Source organism: Pogoniulus pusillus, chromosome 4, assembly GCF_015220805.1.
Source record: "Pogoniulus pusillus isolate bPogPus1 chromosome 4, bPogPus1.pri, whole genome shotgun sequence".
Lineage (NCBI taxonomy): Eukaryota > Metazoa > Chordata > Aves > Piciformes > Lybiidae > Pogoniulus > Pogoniulus pusillus.
Window position 1 is genome coordinate 23,799,974 of NC_087267.1, and position 14,302 is coordinate 23,814,275.

Sequence of the window (14,302 nt, forward strand, 5' to 3'; positions counted from 1 at the left end):
TTCGAATCCCCAGACAGCAGACCACAACCCTGTTAATTCTAAGGCAGATCTGAACTCACAGACCTCAGATCAGGCGCCCAGTGATTCAAACCCTCCAGCAGACACGTCCAAGTCTGTTGTTGTGCAGGCCTTTTTGGAACCTGCTAAGGTGAAAGCCAAGACACAGCTTCTGACAAAGTGTGATTCAAATGAGGATGTAAGAGGGGACCTCTGGTGATCAGCAAGAGGAGGAAGAGGAGGCATTTAGTCTGCGAGACCTAGCGAACACACTGAGATCCCAGTACTCAAATGAGAAGAGTGCTGTGAGGTTGGCTGCCAAGAAAGAGGATGGTTCCAATGAGTTTAAGAGTGCTATGAGGAAGGTTCTGTTTCTAGGCCAGGGACAACCAGATGAACAGGAGGAAGAGGAGGAGGATGACATCCAGGACTCCAATGATCCTCTCAGAGAGGTCAGGGAAGTTAGAAAGGAATACTCAAGGGAAACAGGTGAACCAATCCTAAACTGGCTAGTGAGATGCCGTAGCATTGGTGCTAATGCCCTGCAGGTAGGAGACAAGTCTGCCAAGCAGCTAGGACCACTCACCAAGGAGAGTGGAGTGGACAAATACCTAGCAAGTCCTCTTGGTAGGGTTAGCTTGTGGACACGCCTTCTGTTGGCTGTGGCTATGAGATAACCTTCCCGAGATGATTTGCCATGGGCTGCCAAGAAGTGGAACACCATTGAGCAGGGAATTCAGCTTCTGAAGGAGTTTGCTGTGAAGAAAGTGCTTTATGGAGATCATGGTACTCATGAGCCTGATGATATTCCTTTGGGAACAGGTCTCATGAAGAAGCTGATTAAGCTTGCTCCTTCATCCTATGCTAACATCTTGGCCAGTAAGTTCCTAGCAAGGAGTGATAATGGAAGATCTTTCACTGTTGGTGAATTCACTGACCAGCTCAGGCAGATAGAGGATAGCTTGTCCCATTCTGGTATAATCTGTGCCATAAAGACTGTGACATTTGTGCTGCTATTAAGCAGGCTAAGCGAATTAAGCCCTTATGGTATGGTGAGAGATGGTCAAAGTACAAGTATGGAGAAGCCTGGCAGATTGACTACATCACTTTACCTCGATCTCGTTCTGGCAAGCAGTATGTGTTGACGATCATAGAATCATAGAATCATAGAATCAACCAGGTTGGAAGAGACCTCCAAGATCATCGAGTCCAACCTATCACCCAGCCCTAGCCAGTCAACTAGACCATGTCACTGAGTGCCTCATCCAGTCTTTTCTTGAAGACCCCCAGGGACGGTGCCTCCACCACCTCCCTGGGCAGCCCATTCCAATGGGAAATCACTCTCTCTGTGAAAAACTTCTTCCTAACATCCAGCCTATACCTACCCTGGCACAACTTGAGACTGTGTCCTCTTGTTCTATTGCTGGTTACCTGGGAGAAGAGGCCAACCCCCACCTGGCTACAATGTCCCTTCAGGTAGTTGTAGACAGTAATAAGATCACCCCTGAGCCTCCTCTTCTCCAGGCTAAACAGGCCCAGTTCCCTCAACCTCTCCTCATAGGATTTGTGCTCCAGGCCCCTCACCAGCTTCGTTGCCCTTCTCTGGACATGTTCCAGTACCTCAACATCTTTCTTGAATTGAGGGGCCCAGAACTGGACACAGTACTCAAGGTGTGGCCTGACCAGTGCTGAGTACAGGGGAAGAATAACCTCCCTTGTCCTACTGGCCACACTGTTCTTGATGCAGGCCAGGATGCCATTGGCTCTCTTGGCCACCTGGGCACACTGCTGGCTCATCTTCAGCTTACTATCTATCAGTACCCCCAGGTCCCTTTCCTCCTGGCTGCTCTCCAGCCACTCAGTCCCCAGCCTATAGCGCTGCTTGGGGTTATTGTGGCCGAAGTGCAGAACCCTGCACTTGGCCTTGTTAAATCTCATCCCATTGGCCTCTGCCCACCCATCCAGCCTGTCCAGGTCCCTCTGCAGGGCTCTCCTACCTTCCAACAGATCAACACCTGCTCCTAGCTTGGTGTCATCTGCAAACTTACTGATGCTGGACTCAATGCCCTTGTCCAGATCATCAATAAAGATATTGAACAGGACTGGGCCCAGCACTGATCCTTGGGGAACACCACTTGTGACTGGCTGCCAACTGGATGTGGCACCATTCACCACCACTCTCTGAGCTCTGCCATCCAGCCAGTTCTTGATCCAGCACAGAGTGAATCTGTCCAAACCATGAGCTGCCAGCTTGGCTAGGAGCTTCTTGTGGCAGACAGTGTCAAAGGATTTGGTGAAGTCCAGGTAGACTACATCCACAGCCTTCCCCACATTCACCAGGCGGGTAACCTGATCATAAAAGGAGATCAGGTTGGTGAGGCAGGACCTGCCCTTCCTAAACCCATGCTGGCTGGGCCTGATCCCTTGGCTATCCTGTAGGTGCTTTGTGATGGCACCCAAGATGACCTGTTCCATGACCTTGCCTGGCACTGAGGTCAGGCTCACAGGTCTGTAGTTTTCTGGCTCCTCCTTACGACCCTTCTTGTGTATGGGAATCACATTGGCCAGCTTCCAGTCTTCAGGGACCTCTCCAGTGAGCCAGGACTGCTGATAAATAATGGAGAGTGGCTTGGCCAGCTCAGCTGCCAGCTCTCTCAGCACCCTAGGGTGGATCCCATCCGGTCCCATGGACTTGTGAGGATCCAAGTGACTTAGCAGATCCCTTACTGCTTCCTCATGGATTAGAGGGGGACTGTACTGGTCCCTGACTCCATCCACCGCTTCAGGAGTCCAGCTGTCCTGGAGACAACCTGTCCCACTAGTGAAGATTGAGGCAAAGAAGGTGTTAAGCACCTCTGCCTTTTCCTCATCCTTTGTCACTCTATTCCCCTCTCTATCTAACAAGAACTGGAGGTTGTCCTTGGCCCTTCTCTTGCCATTCATATATTTAAAGAAACACTTTTTATTTTCCTTGGCAGCCGTGGCCAGCCTGAGCTCCAAGTGGGCTTTTGCCTCTCTAATTTTTCCTCTACAAGACCTAGCAACCTCCTTGAACTTCTCCTGGGACACCTCCCCTCTTTTCCAAAGGTGATACACACTCTTTTTAATCTTTAATTCCTTCAGCAGCTCCCTGCCCATCCAGCCTGGCTGCCTCCCTCGTCGGCTCATCTTCCGGCTCAGTGGCACTGCCTGCTCCTGTGCCTGCAGGAGTTCTTTCTTGAAGCAGGTCCAACCTTCCTGGACCCCTTTGTTTCTAAGGGCTATTTCCCAAGAAACTTTCTGAATTAGTTCCTTAAATAGGCTGAAGTCTGCCCTTCGGAAGTCCAGTGTGGAGGTTCTGTTGATGCCCCTCCTGGTTTCTCCACGTATTGAAAACTCTATAATTTCATGGTCACTGGACCCCAGGCAGCCTCCAACCACCACATCCCCTACCAGCCCCTCTCTATTTGTGAGCAGCAGGTCAAGCAGGGCTGCCCCCCTGGTAGGCTCACGTAACAGCTGGGATAGGAAGTTGTCTTCCACACATTGCAGAAACCTTCTAGACTGCTGCTTCTCTGCAGTGTTTAAGTCCCAGCAGATGTCTGGTAGGTTAAAGTCGCCCACCAGAACAAGGGCAGGTGATCTTGAGGCAGCCTCCAGTTGCTTAAAGAGTAATAAATCAACCTCTTCTTCCTGGTTGGGTGGTCTGTAACAGACTCCAACCAGGATATCAGCCTTGTTGGCCTTCGCCTTAAGTCTCACCCATAATGACTCAACTTGATCATCTTTGATTTCTACCTCCACGACATCCAGAGCATCCCTAATATACAGAGCCACTCCCCCGCCCTTTCTCCCTTGCCTGTCTCTCCTGAAGAGTCTGTAGCCATTGATTACAGCACACCAATCATGTGAGCTATCCCACCACGTTTCAGTGATGGCGACAATATCATAATTTCCCTCCAGCACCAGAGCTTCCAGCTCCTCTTGTTTGTTACCCATACTGCGTGCATTAGTGTACATGCACTTCAGCTGGGCTGCTGCTTTTACTCCTAGCTCTAGCCTACCATCCTCAATTCCCTTTGATTTATCTCTGGTGCTGTCATGTTTAACCCCCTCCCCCTTCCATTCTAGTTTAAAGCCCTCTCAACAAGCCCAGCCAGCTTATGTGCCAGGGTCCTTCTCCCCTTCTGTGATAGTTGTGTCCTATCTGCTGATTGCAGACCTGTGGCAAGATGAAGTTCCCCAATATCAAAGAATCCAAAGTTATGTTGGATGCACCAACCTCTGAGCCACTTGTTCATCAAATATGCTTTCCTATTCTTCTCTGTATTCCAGCCTGTGACTAAGGGTATAGATGAAAAGATTACCTGTGCCCCTGCTCCCTCAACTGCTTTCCCCAGTGTCTTAAAGTCCCTTTTGATAGCTTTTAGCCCTCTGTTATTAATCTCATCATTCCCTGCCTGTATAACTAATAAGGGATAGTAATCAGAGGGCTGCACTACAGTAGGCAGCCTCCTGGTAACATCCCTGACCCGGGCTCCAGGGAGGCAGCAGAGCTCCCTGTGGAAGGGGTCTGGCCGGCATATGGGGCCCTCTGTTCCCTGCAGAAGGGAATCACCAATAACAATTACCCTCCTCTTTTTCTTCTGGGTACTTGTTCTGATGCGATGGTAGAAGCCAGCACTGGATGGCTGGAAACCTATCCAGTTCCACATGCTACTGCACGTAACACCATTGTTGGTTTGGAGAGACAGATCTTGTGGAGACATGGAACTCCAGAGAGAATCGAGTCAGACAATGGTACTCATTTCAAGAACAATCTTGTGAAAAACTGGGCCAAAGAGCATGGTATTGAATGGATCTATCATATACCCTACTATGCACCAGCTTCAGGGAAGATTGAACGCTACAATGGTTTGCTGAAAACCACCCTAAAAGCCATGGGGGGTGGAACTCTGAAAATCTGGGACAAACATTTAGCAGAAGCTACCTGGTTGGTAAATAGTAGAGGTTCAGTAAATAGAGCAGGACCTGCACAATCAGATTTGGTCCAAACAGTAGACGGTGATAAAGTTCCTGTTGTACATGAGAAGAATCTGTTAGGGAAAACTGTTTGGGTATTTTCTCCTTCGGGCGAAGGGAAACCTGTCCGAGGGGTGGTTTCTGCTGAAGGTCCTGGTCATACCTACTGGGTAATGCAGGAGAATGGTGAAATCCAGTGTATTCCACAGAGAAATTTAACCTTAGCTGAGAGAGTTTAAATTCAAGCTGTTAGGAGTTTTCTGTTCTAGGTAACATCGGCGCCCAACACTGAGAGAATCTACGATAGAATCTACAGTACGTGAGCACGAACCCAACATCACCTAGGAGTCCCTGTTCTGAGCTTTTGAATCACCTACATCTGATTGAAGTGTGAACTGAAACTTGTATATATTGTTTTAGTGTAAATATTGGTTTAGATTAGATTGAATAATTCTCAGCGATACTCTGAGTGAAGTAGACAAGGGGTGGATTGTGCTAGTTTGAAGCAAGCTGGAATGTTTTGGTAACAGAACTAGATAACGGGCAGTGAAATGAAAACAACTGATGTCAACTTCTCTCACAGTCTCGCTGAGAACTCGGGGAAGAAGAAAGACTTTTTCTCCATTTTTTGTTTCTCTCTTTTGCTTTTGCCTTGGACCTGGTCACATCTCATTAACCCTGCTCCTACTAACCTTGCTCCCTAACCTCTTGGCTGCACCTCTCTTCTTCCTGAGAACTGGGGTAAGGTTGAGAGGGCCGGGGGGAGGTGTTGGGGTGGTTTTGAGAGCCCCTCCTGGGGACTCAGGTTTCTGGGAGGGGAGTTGTGCTTTTGTATTGTTTATCCTTTGTATATTTCTGTATATAATTGTATATAACTGTATATAAGTGTATATATTGTAAATAGCTGCTTGTAAATTCTGCTAGCTGTAAATAAATTGCTTCATCTATATTCCCAGGGTCCGTCTGAGTTAGCTGGGGCAAATACAAAGTGTGGGAGGGGCGGGGTAACCCCCAAACCATCACAGAGTGGAAGACACATACTATTGTAACTGGTCCTGATGCGCCTTGCATTCCGGGAATTGACTTTTTGAGATAAGGTTGTTTCAAAGATCCGAGGGGGCACAAATGGGCTTTTGGAATAGCATCTGTAGAGACTGAGAATGGTAAATTCAAATTGTCCATTAGACCTGAACTTTCAGATGAATCTGCAGTTGTGGGACATCATGACATAGAAGGTCTGGAAGTGCCGTTGCTACTCAAACTGTGCACCACGGGCAGTACAGAACTAACCGTGACTCTTTGTTGCCCATTCATCAGCTGATTCGTCAACTGGAGAGTCAGGCTGTCATTGAGAAAGCTCATTCACCTTTCAACAGTCCCATCTGGCCTGTGTGCAAAGCTAATGGCGATTGGAGGCTCACAGTTGATTTTTGTGTCCTCAACAAGGTGACTCCACCCATGAGCGCAGCTGTGCCGGACATGCCGGAACTCCAGTATGAGCTGGAATCGTAGGAGGCTAAGTGGTATGCTACCATAGACATTGCTAATGCTTTCTTCTCTATTCCCATAGCAAAGGAGTGCAGGCCTCAGTTTGCATTCACCTGGAGAGGAATCCAGTACCAGTTCAACTGCTTGCCTCAGGGGTGGAAACACAGCTCAACAATCTGTCATTCAGTCATCCACAATGCACTGGAGAAAGGTAAAGCTCCAGAGCACATCCAGCACATCGAAGACATCGTGTGGGGCCAAACTGCCGAGGAAATCTTTGAGAAAGGTAACAAAATCATTGACATTCTTTCGCAAGCAGGTTTTGCCATTAAGAGAGACAAGGTCAAAGGACCTGCCAAAGAAATTCAGTTTCTGGGAGTGTGGTGGCAGGATGATTGCTGTCACATTCCACAGGATGTGATCAACAAAGTCTCCACCATGGCAGTTCCCACCAGTAAGAAGGACACACTTTCTTTTCTTGGTGTGGTGGGATTTTGGAGACTACACATTCCTGGTTTCAGTCAAATTGTCAAACCTCTGCACGATGTGACTCGTAAGAGAAACAATTTCGAGTGGGGACATGAACAACAAGCAGCCTTTGATCAGATCAAGCGAGAAATAGTCCATGCAGTGGGCTTGGGACCTGTGAGATCTGGTTCGGGCATGAAGAACATTCTGTACACGGCTGCCAGTGACAATGGTCCAACTTGGAGCCTTTGGCAGAGCTCCAAATGAGACACGTGTTCATCCGCTTGGTTTCTGTTGTCGTTGCTACAGAGGCTCAGAGACAAATTACACCGCAACAGAGACAAAAATACTAGCAGCATATGAAGGGGTGAAAGCAGCTTCTGAAGTGATTGGAACTGAGTCACAACTGCTGTTAGCTCCTAGACTGCCAGTTCTAAACTGGATGTTCAAAGGCAAAGCTTCATCACAACATCATGCCACAGATGCAACCTGGTCTAAACGGATGGCTTTGATAACCCAACGAGCACGAATGCGTAATGGACCTGATCTGGTGGAGGTGATCACCAACTAGTTGGAAGGCACAGACTGTACCAAACCTCCAGAGGAGAAAACAACCCGTGCTGAGGAAGCTCCTCCCTATGGTGATCTCTCTGATCAGGAAAAGAACTATGCTTTGTTCACAGATGGTTCCTGTCGTCTTCTTGGGAACAAGCGAACATGGAAGTCAGCAGTCTAGAGTCCGACCAGGAGAATTACTGAAGTGAGAGATGGAGAAGGAGAATCCAGTCAGTTCGCTGAGGTAAAAGCTGTCCAACTTGCTCTTTATGTGGCTGAATGTGAAAATTGGCCTATCCTTTACCTCTACACCGACGCATGGACGGTAGCCAATGCTCTATGGGGTTGGCTAAAGGACTGGAAGAAGAATGGTTGGCAGAGGAAAGGAAAGCCTATTTGGTGTGCTGATCTATGGAAGGACATTGATTCAAGACTAGAGAGAACTCCAGTGAAGGTGCGGCACGTAGATGCACACATGTCTAAGAGCAGAGGTAATGAGGAACATCAACATAACCAGAAGGCAGACCAAGCTGCTAAGATTGCTCAAGTTGATACCAACTCTGAACTTGACATCGACCTTGATTGGAAACACCGAGGTGAGCTGTTCTTAGCTCGGTGGGCCCATGATTCATCTGGACATCAAGGCAGAGATGCAACATACCGATGGGCATGTGATAGGTCAATTGACTTGTCCATGGATGCTATCACCCAAGTCATCTATGACTGTGACATCTGTGATGCTATTAAGCAGGCTAAGCGAATCAAGCCCTTATGGTATGGTGAGAGATGGTCAAAGTACAAGTATGGTGAAGCCTGGCAGATTGACTACATCACTTTACCTCGACCTCGTTCTGGCAAGCAGTATGTGCTCACGATGGTAGAAGCCAGTACCAGATGACTGGAAACCTATCCAGTTCCACATGCTACTGCACATAACACCATTCTTGGTTTGGAGAGACAAATGATGTGCAGACATGGAACTCCAGAGAGAATTGAGTCAGACAATGGCATTCATTTCAAGAACAGGTTCAGTAAACAGAGCAGGACCTGCACAATCAGACTTGGTCCAAACAGTAGACGGTGATAAAGTTCCTGTTGTACGTGAGAAGAATCTGTTAGGGAAAACTGTTTGGGTATTTTCGCCTTCGGGCGAAGGGAAACCTGTCCGAGGGGTAGTTTCTGCTGAAGGTCCTGGTCATACATACTGGGTAATGCAGGAGAATGGTGAAATCCAGTGTATTCCACAGAGAAATCTAACCTTAGCTGAGAGCGTTTAAATTCAGAGTGTATAATACAAGTTTTCTGTTCTAGGTACCATCGGCGTCCAACACTGAAAGAATCTACAGTACGTGAGCACAAACCCTGATCTCCTTCTATGATCAGGTGACCCGCTTGGTGGATGTGGGGAGGCCTGTGGATGTGGTCTATCTGGACTTCAGCAAGGCCTTTGACACTGTCCCCCACAGCAAACTGCTGGCTAAGCTGTCAGCCCATGGCTTGGATGGCAACACTCTGTGCTGGGTTAGGAACTGGCAGGAGGGCTGGACCCAGAGAGTGGTGGTGAATGGTGCCACATCCAGCTGGCAGCCAGTCACTAGTGGTGTCCCTCAGGGATCAGTGCTGGGCCCCATCCTCTTTGACATCTTCATAGATGATCTGGATGAGGGCATGGAGTCAGTCATCAGCAAGTTTGCAGATGAAACTAAGCTGGGGGCAGATGTGACTGAGTTGGAGGGCAGAAGGGCTCTGCAGAGGGACCTTGACCGCCTGCACAGATGGGCAGAGTCCAATGGGATGGCACTGAATAGCTCCAACTGCAGGGTGCTGCACTTTGGCCACAACAACTCCATGCAGAGATACAAGCTGGGGTCGGAGTGGCTGGAGAGCAGCCAAACAGAGAGGGATCTGGGGGTGCTGATTGATACCCGCCTAAATATGAGCCAGCAGTGTGCCCAGGTGGCCAAGAGAGCCAATGGCATCCTGGCTTGCATCAGGAATGGTGTGGTCAGCAGGAGCAGGGAGGTCATTCTGCCCCTGTACTCTGCACTGGTTAGACCACACCTTGAGTACTGTGTCCAGTTTAGGAGGGACATCGAGATGCTTGAGTGTGTCCAGAGAAGGGCGATGAGGCTGGTCAGAGGCCTCGAGCACAAGCCCTACGAGGAGAGGCTGAGGGAGCTGGGATTGTTTAGCCTGGAGAAGAGGAGGCTCAGGGCAGACCTTATTGCTGTCTACAACTACCTGAAGGGTGGTTGTGGGCAGGAGGAGGTTGCTCTCTTCTCTCAGGTGGCCAGCGCCAGAACGAGAGGACACAGCCTCAGGCTGCGCCAGGGGAGATTTAGGCTCGAGGTGAGGAGAAAGTTCTTCACTGAGAGAGTCATTGGACACTGGAATGGGCTGCCTGGGGAGGTGGTGGAGTGGCCGTCTCTGGAGCTGTTCAAGGCAGGATTGGACGTGGCACTTGGTGCCATGGTCTAGCCTTGAGCTCTGTGGTAAAGGGTTGGACTTGATGATCTGTGAGGTCTCTTCCAACCCTGATAATACTGTGATACTGTCACCTGGGAGTCCCTGTTCTTGTCTCATCTGTGAGGAGAGAAACTGTTCTGAGCTTTTGAATCACCGACATCTGAGATAGCTGGAATGAAGTGTGAACTGAACTTGTAATATTCATTAGTGCAAATATTGCTTTAGATTAGATCAGATAATTCTCAGCGATACTCTGAGTGAAGCAGACAGGGGTGGATTGTGCTAGTTTGAAGCAGGCTAGAATGTTTTGGTGAGAAAAAGTAGATAATTGGCTGTGAAAAGGAAAACAACGGTTATGTCTACTCCCCTCACAGTCTCACTGAGAGGGATGGGAACAAGAAGGGAACATTTGATAACACTTTTGCCATTTTTTTTTCACTTTCTGGGTGGGCTTTGGCTGAGCTGCATCTCCCTAACATCTCCTGCCACTCACCTTGCTCCTTAACCTCTTGGCTGAACCTCTATTCTTCCTTAGGACTGAGGTAAGGTTGAGAGGGGCAGGGGGAAGGTTTAGGGGTGGTTGAGGGCCCCTCCTGGGTACTCAGGTTTCTGGGAGGGCAGTTGTGTTTCTGTATTACCTTTTCATTTGTATATTTCTGTATGTAACTGTATATATTGTAAATATCTGCTTGTATATTGTGCTAGCTGTAAATAAATAGCTTCATTTATATTCCCAGAACCGGATGAGTCTAGTTTGGGTACCTTCTAAAGTGTGGGGGGGCAGGGTACACCTAAACCACCACAATGTCTGCTTGATTTAAAGCTGAATCACAATGTCTTAATAATAAATCTAAGAAATTATTAAAAAAAAAATCTACCTTTAGAAGAAAAGAAGATCCATCCACTTTTGCTTTCCCTACCAGCTGACAAGTGAGATCAAAGAACAGCATTGGCTGAACACCAGACAATTTTGCTGGAGGTCCAGATATGGAAAGATTACTGGCTGCCCAAACACGTAGTTCTTTAATTGTTTTCAGTTCTTCTTCCATGAAAGTGTATACTTTGCTAGAGGTTCGAGGAACTATTGGTGCTCCTATAGTTCCATCAAATGTCAAGGATGCAAATCCTCCTCCGGTAATTCCCTGCATCTGTCCATTGTACTCCCTGATCTGTAATAAAATATGGAAAAAAATATAAATGGTTGCACTGGTTTGAAATATACGTATGTTTCTATTTGATCATGTGCATGAAGAATGGACCATTGATCATTTTTGTCCCCGTTGATTATAGGAGAACAGAGGTAAAATGAAAAAAAAAAATGAGGTGTGAGAAAGATTAAATTTTAGGGGTCACACACAGAATTACAGTGGAGAACAGTCATTATGGATCCCTGTTTTCTCCCTCTCACAATAGCCCTGCTTCCTGATAGTATGGAACTGAAAAGGAGGTGTTTTTTTTCTTTTTTCTTTCCCTCCCTTTTCCTTCTATAAAGCAAATGGTGAGCAGCTTTCATCCCTTGAATTATGAATACAGCTTTCACAATTACTCCTATGTCTACTGCCCTGCATATGGCAGATCCCCTGTATCCTGTTGATTTAGCTGTGTATCTGCTACCCTATAAAACAGTGTTCAAAGTGTGAAACATTCCTTCATGGATGTAGTGAAGTCTTATTGTACCCTGCAATTTCTATATATAGCATTATGCAGAAATCTCAAAACATTTGCTTTGATCCATCCCTTTTTAATTAAAATTTGCTTACCAAAAAGGCAACAGAATTCTAAACATACAGCATTTGTGAGACAACATAGTTTAGGACACCCAGTGCTCAGTTTTCAACTGGTAAAATATTCTACTGATTTAAATAAGAACATTCTACTAAAAAATGAGAACAGGTAAAAAAGGACAGATGGCCACCTCTTAAAAAAATTCCTGAGATTTTAAATAAATTCACTAAAGAATAGTTGCTAAATAAAAATACCTTTTTGGGCAAGAATGAAGCAGATGCGTTGCATTTGGCTTGCCCTAAATAGGCAAATAAGTTCCAATACACATTGCAAGAATCTTTAGCATACTATTTAGAAACTGAAGAATAAAAGGTAAAATGGCATCTCAACAAACTGTGTGAACAATAACTCTAGTGATTTCTATGGAGTACAACTCTATTCCGAATAGGCTTACTAAGAAAAACAACTATTCTTTAAATGTTTATAAACAGATTTACAGTAACCTAAATAAACTGAATTATTATTATCTTTTATTTATTACTGAAGCAGGTATTATTCACCCTGCTCAACAGAAAAGTGTGATAATAAGTAATGTAAAAAGCTGAAATAATGTCATAAAACTGAATGTTAAATTGCAGAAGTAAAAAACTATTACGAAACAAGTGCAGTCACAGATCAACTTTGAATATAAAAAACCTACCTTGTTAAACAACATATACTAAGACAATGTATATGTTCTTATAGTAAGAAGGTCAATTTCCTAAAATAAATTAAATTACTGACTTGTGGAAGGATTGAAATTTCAAATTAGTATCTTGCATCTTGAATACATTGAGCTGAAAACTCAATTATTATTTATATATACACATTTATTTTGAGACATACAGTTTTGTTTTCACTGATTTGGGTTGTTTGTGGGTTTGGGGTTTTTTTGGTTGAGTTTTTTGATTGATTGGTTTGGTTTAACTTTGATTGTTGCATCACCTGAAATGCACTGTCCAAACTTCTATTCCAATTTGAGCATAGATTAAGCTGAAGACCTCGCTGCAAGGTATTTCTTGACTATGAAGTCAAGAACTTGCAATCTCTGTAATTCATGGCTGGTATCAAAATAAAAGAAAATTAATGTTCACATGCTGCTACCCAGTCTTCCCTTAAGTAGAGGAATGCAGTCAAAAGGAAAGAAAGAGTGCAAACTTCTCTACAATGTGGCTATAAGAATTATAGTTACTGTGGAGAGTGACACATCCCCTTCTGTTTAAACACAAAAACATGTTTTAAAACACATGATCCCTCCTTTTCAAACACAGAGTATGATCACATGCCTCCAGGAGCAAAAATATTTATGAAGGTACAGAGTGGGTTATAGAAGGCTGTACTGAAAAGGGATACTGTCCATGTATTAGATGGGCATGGCCAAATCACAGAAACACAGGAACTTTTCCTGGTAGAGACCTCAGGATATCACAAAGTCCTACCTCTTTCTCAGGTCAGGGCTGTTGTCAGCACTGTGTCACATCAAGTTTTGGCTAGTTGAGATTCCAGTACCTCTCTAGGTAACATCTTTCAATAACGTACTACTCTTTAATCCACAACCATCTCTGGAAATAGCTCTCCTGACACACTACGTTTTATCGTCTCTAGATCTAGAAGGTTCCCCAGCACTGATAACTAAATATTTTGAATGTATTGAATGTTAAAAAAAAAACTGTAGAAATTTGTGATGGATTATATTTCAAGTAAAACTCCGCCCAAAGACCTAGAGAGTAAGAGTAAGCTGGAGTAGTGGGAAAAAAAAAAAGCGCAGCACATTCTTCTAAGTTGTTCCTATAAACAATGGCTATGAAAAAGGATTTCTTACTAGAAGATGGATTTAAAAAAGTACCTTATGTTAGGGGATGAGGGTTCCAACTCACAAAGGAATGCCCTTCAATTCTCCCCATTCACTGACTTACACAAAGTTTTAGAGACAGAGCACTGCACATTAATTTGAAAAATGGTCTAGAATAGCTGGAGCAGACACTTGAAAACACAAACAAATAAACCCTACATTTTCCATTATGTCAAGACAAAAAAAATCAGCTCACTAGACAGGTATTCATCTTATCTCTTTGGATTCTTTCTTTTCTATTTTCAAATACACGGGTGGCCAACACAGAATGGAATGACATCTAAGAGCCACTGGTGTAAGGCAGCATGGGTTTCAGACCTCTCTGAACTGAACCATGGAGCTTTTACAACTTGGAAATACCCTCTAATTATTGCTTGTCATTTGAGCAGTGATGAGTTACAGACAAATGTTTCTTTCTCCTTCTAAATACCATTGCTTCATCAAAGGTTCTGACATTTTAAATAAGAAACAAAGCAAGTTGAGAAGGTGTCTCAAAAACTCTGTTTATATGTCTCAAGGTAGCTGAATAAAAATGCCTAAAAGAATTGTCCTGAAGCCTTTTAAGGTATGAATGGTCTTGATTTCATTCTTAAATGGGAGTTGCTCCTTTGTGTTATGGACTTCTTAGAGAAAAATCATGTCCTGGTTTTATGATGGTATGTCCATCTCAGAGACTATAGCCACTGGATACAATACACTATATGTCCAGAA

The 14,302-nt window shown here is 45.3% G+C and overlaps 1 protein-coding gene across 8 annotated transcripts in view; it reads right to left on the minus strand.

Annotated features, from left to right (window-relative positions):
* Positions 1-14,302, minus strand: part of POT1 (protection of telomeres 1) — a 102,659-nt gene that overhangs the window by 35,616 nt on the left and 52,741 nt on the right. For 7 of the 8 annotated variants that reach the window (XM_064142371.1, XM_064142370.1, XM_064142368.1 and 4 more), the window contains one exon: positions 10,854-11,144. The exons of the other annotated variant lie outside the window; for it this stretch is intronic. In XM_064142371.1, coding sequence (XP_063998441.1) covers positions 10,854-11,144 — 291 coding nt within the window. The remainder of the gene's footprint in view (positions 1-10,853; positions 11,145-14,302) is intronic. 8 annotated transcript variants of the gene reach the window in all.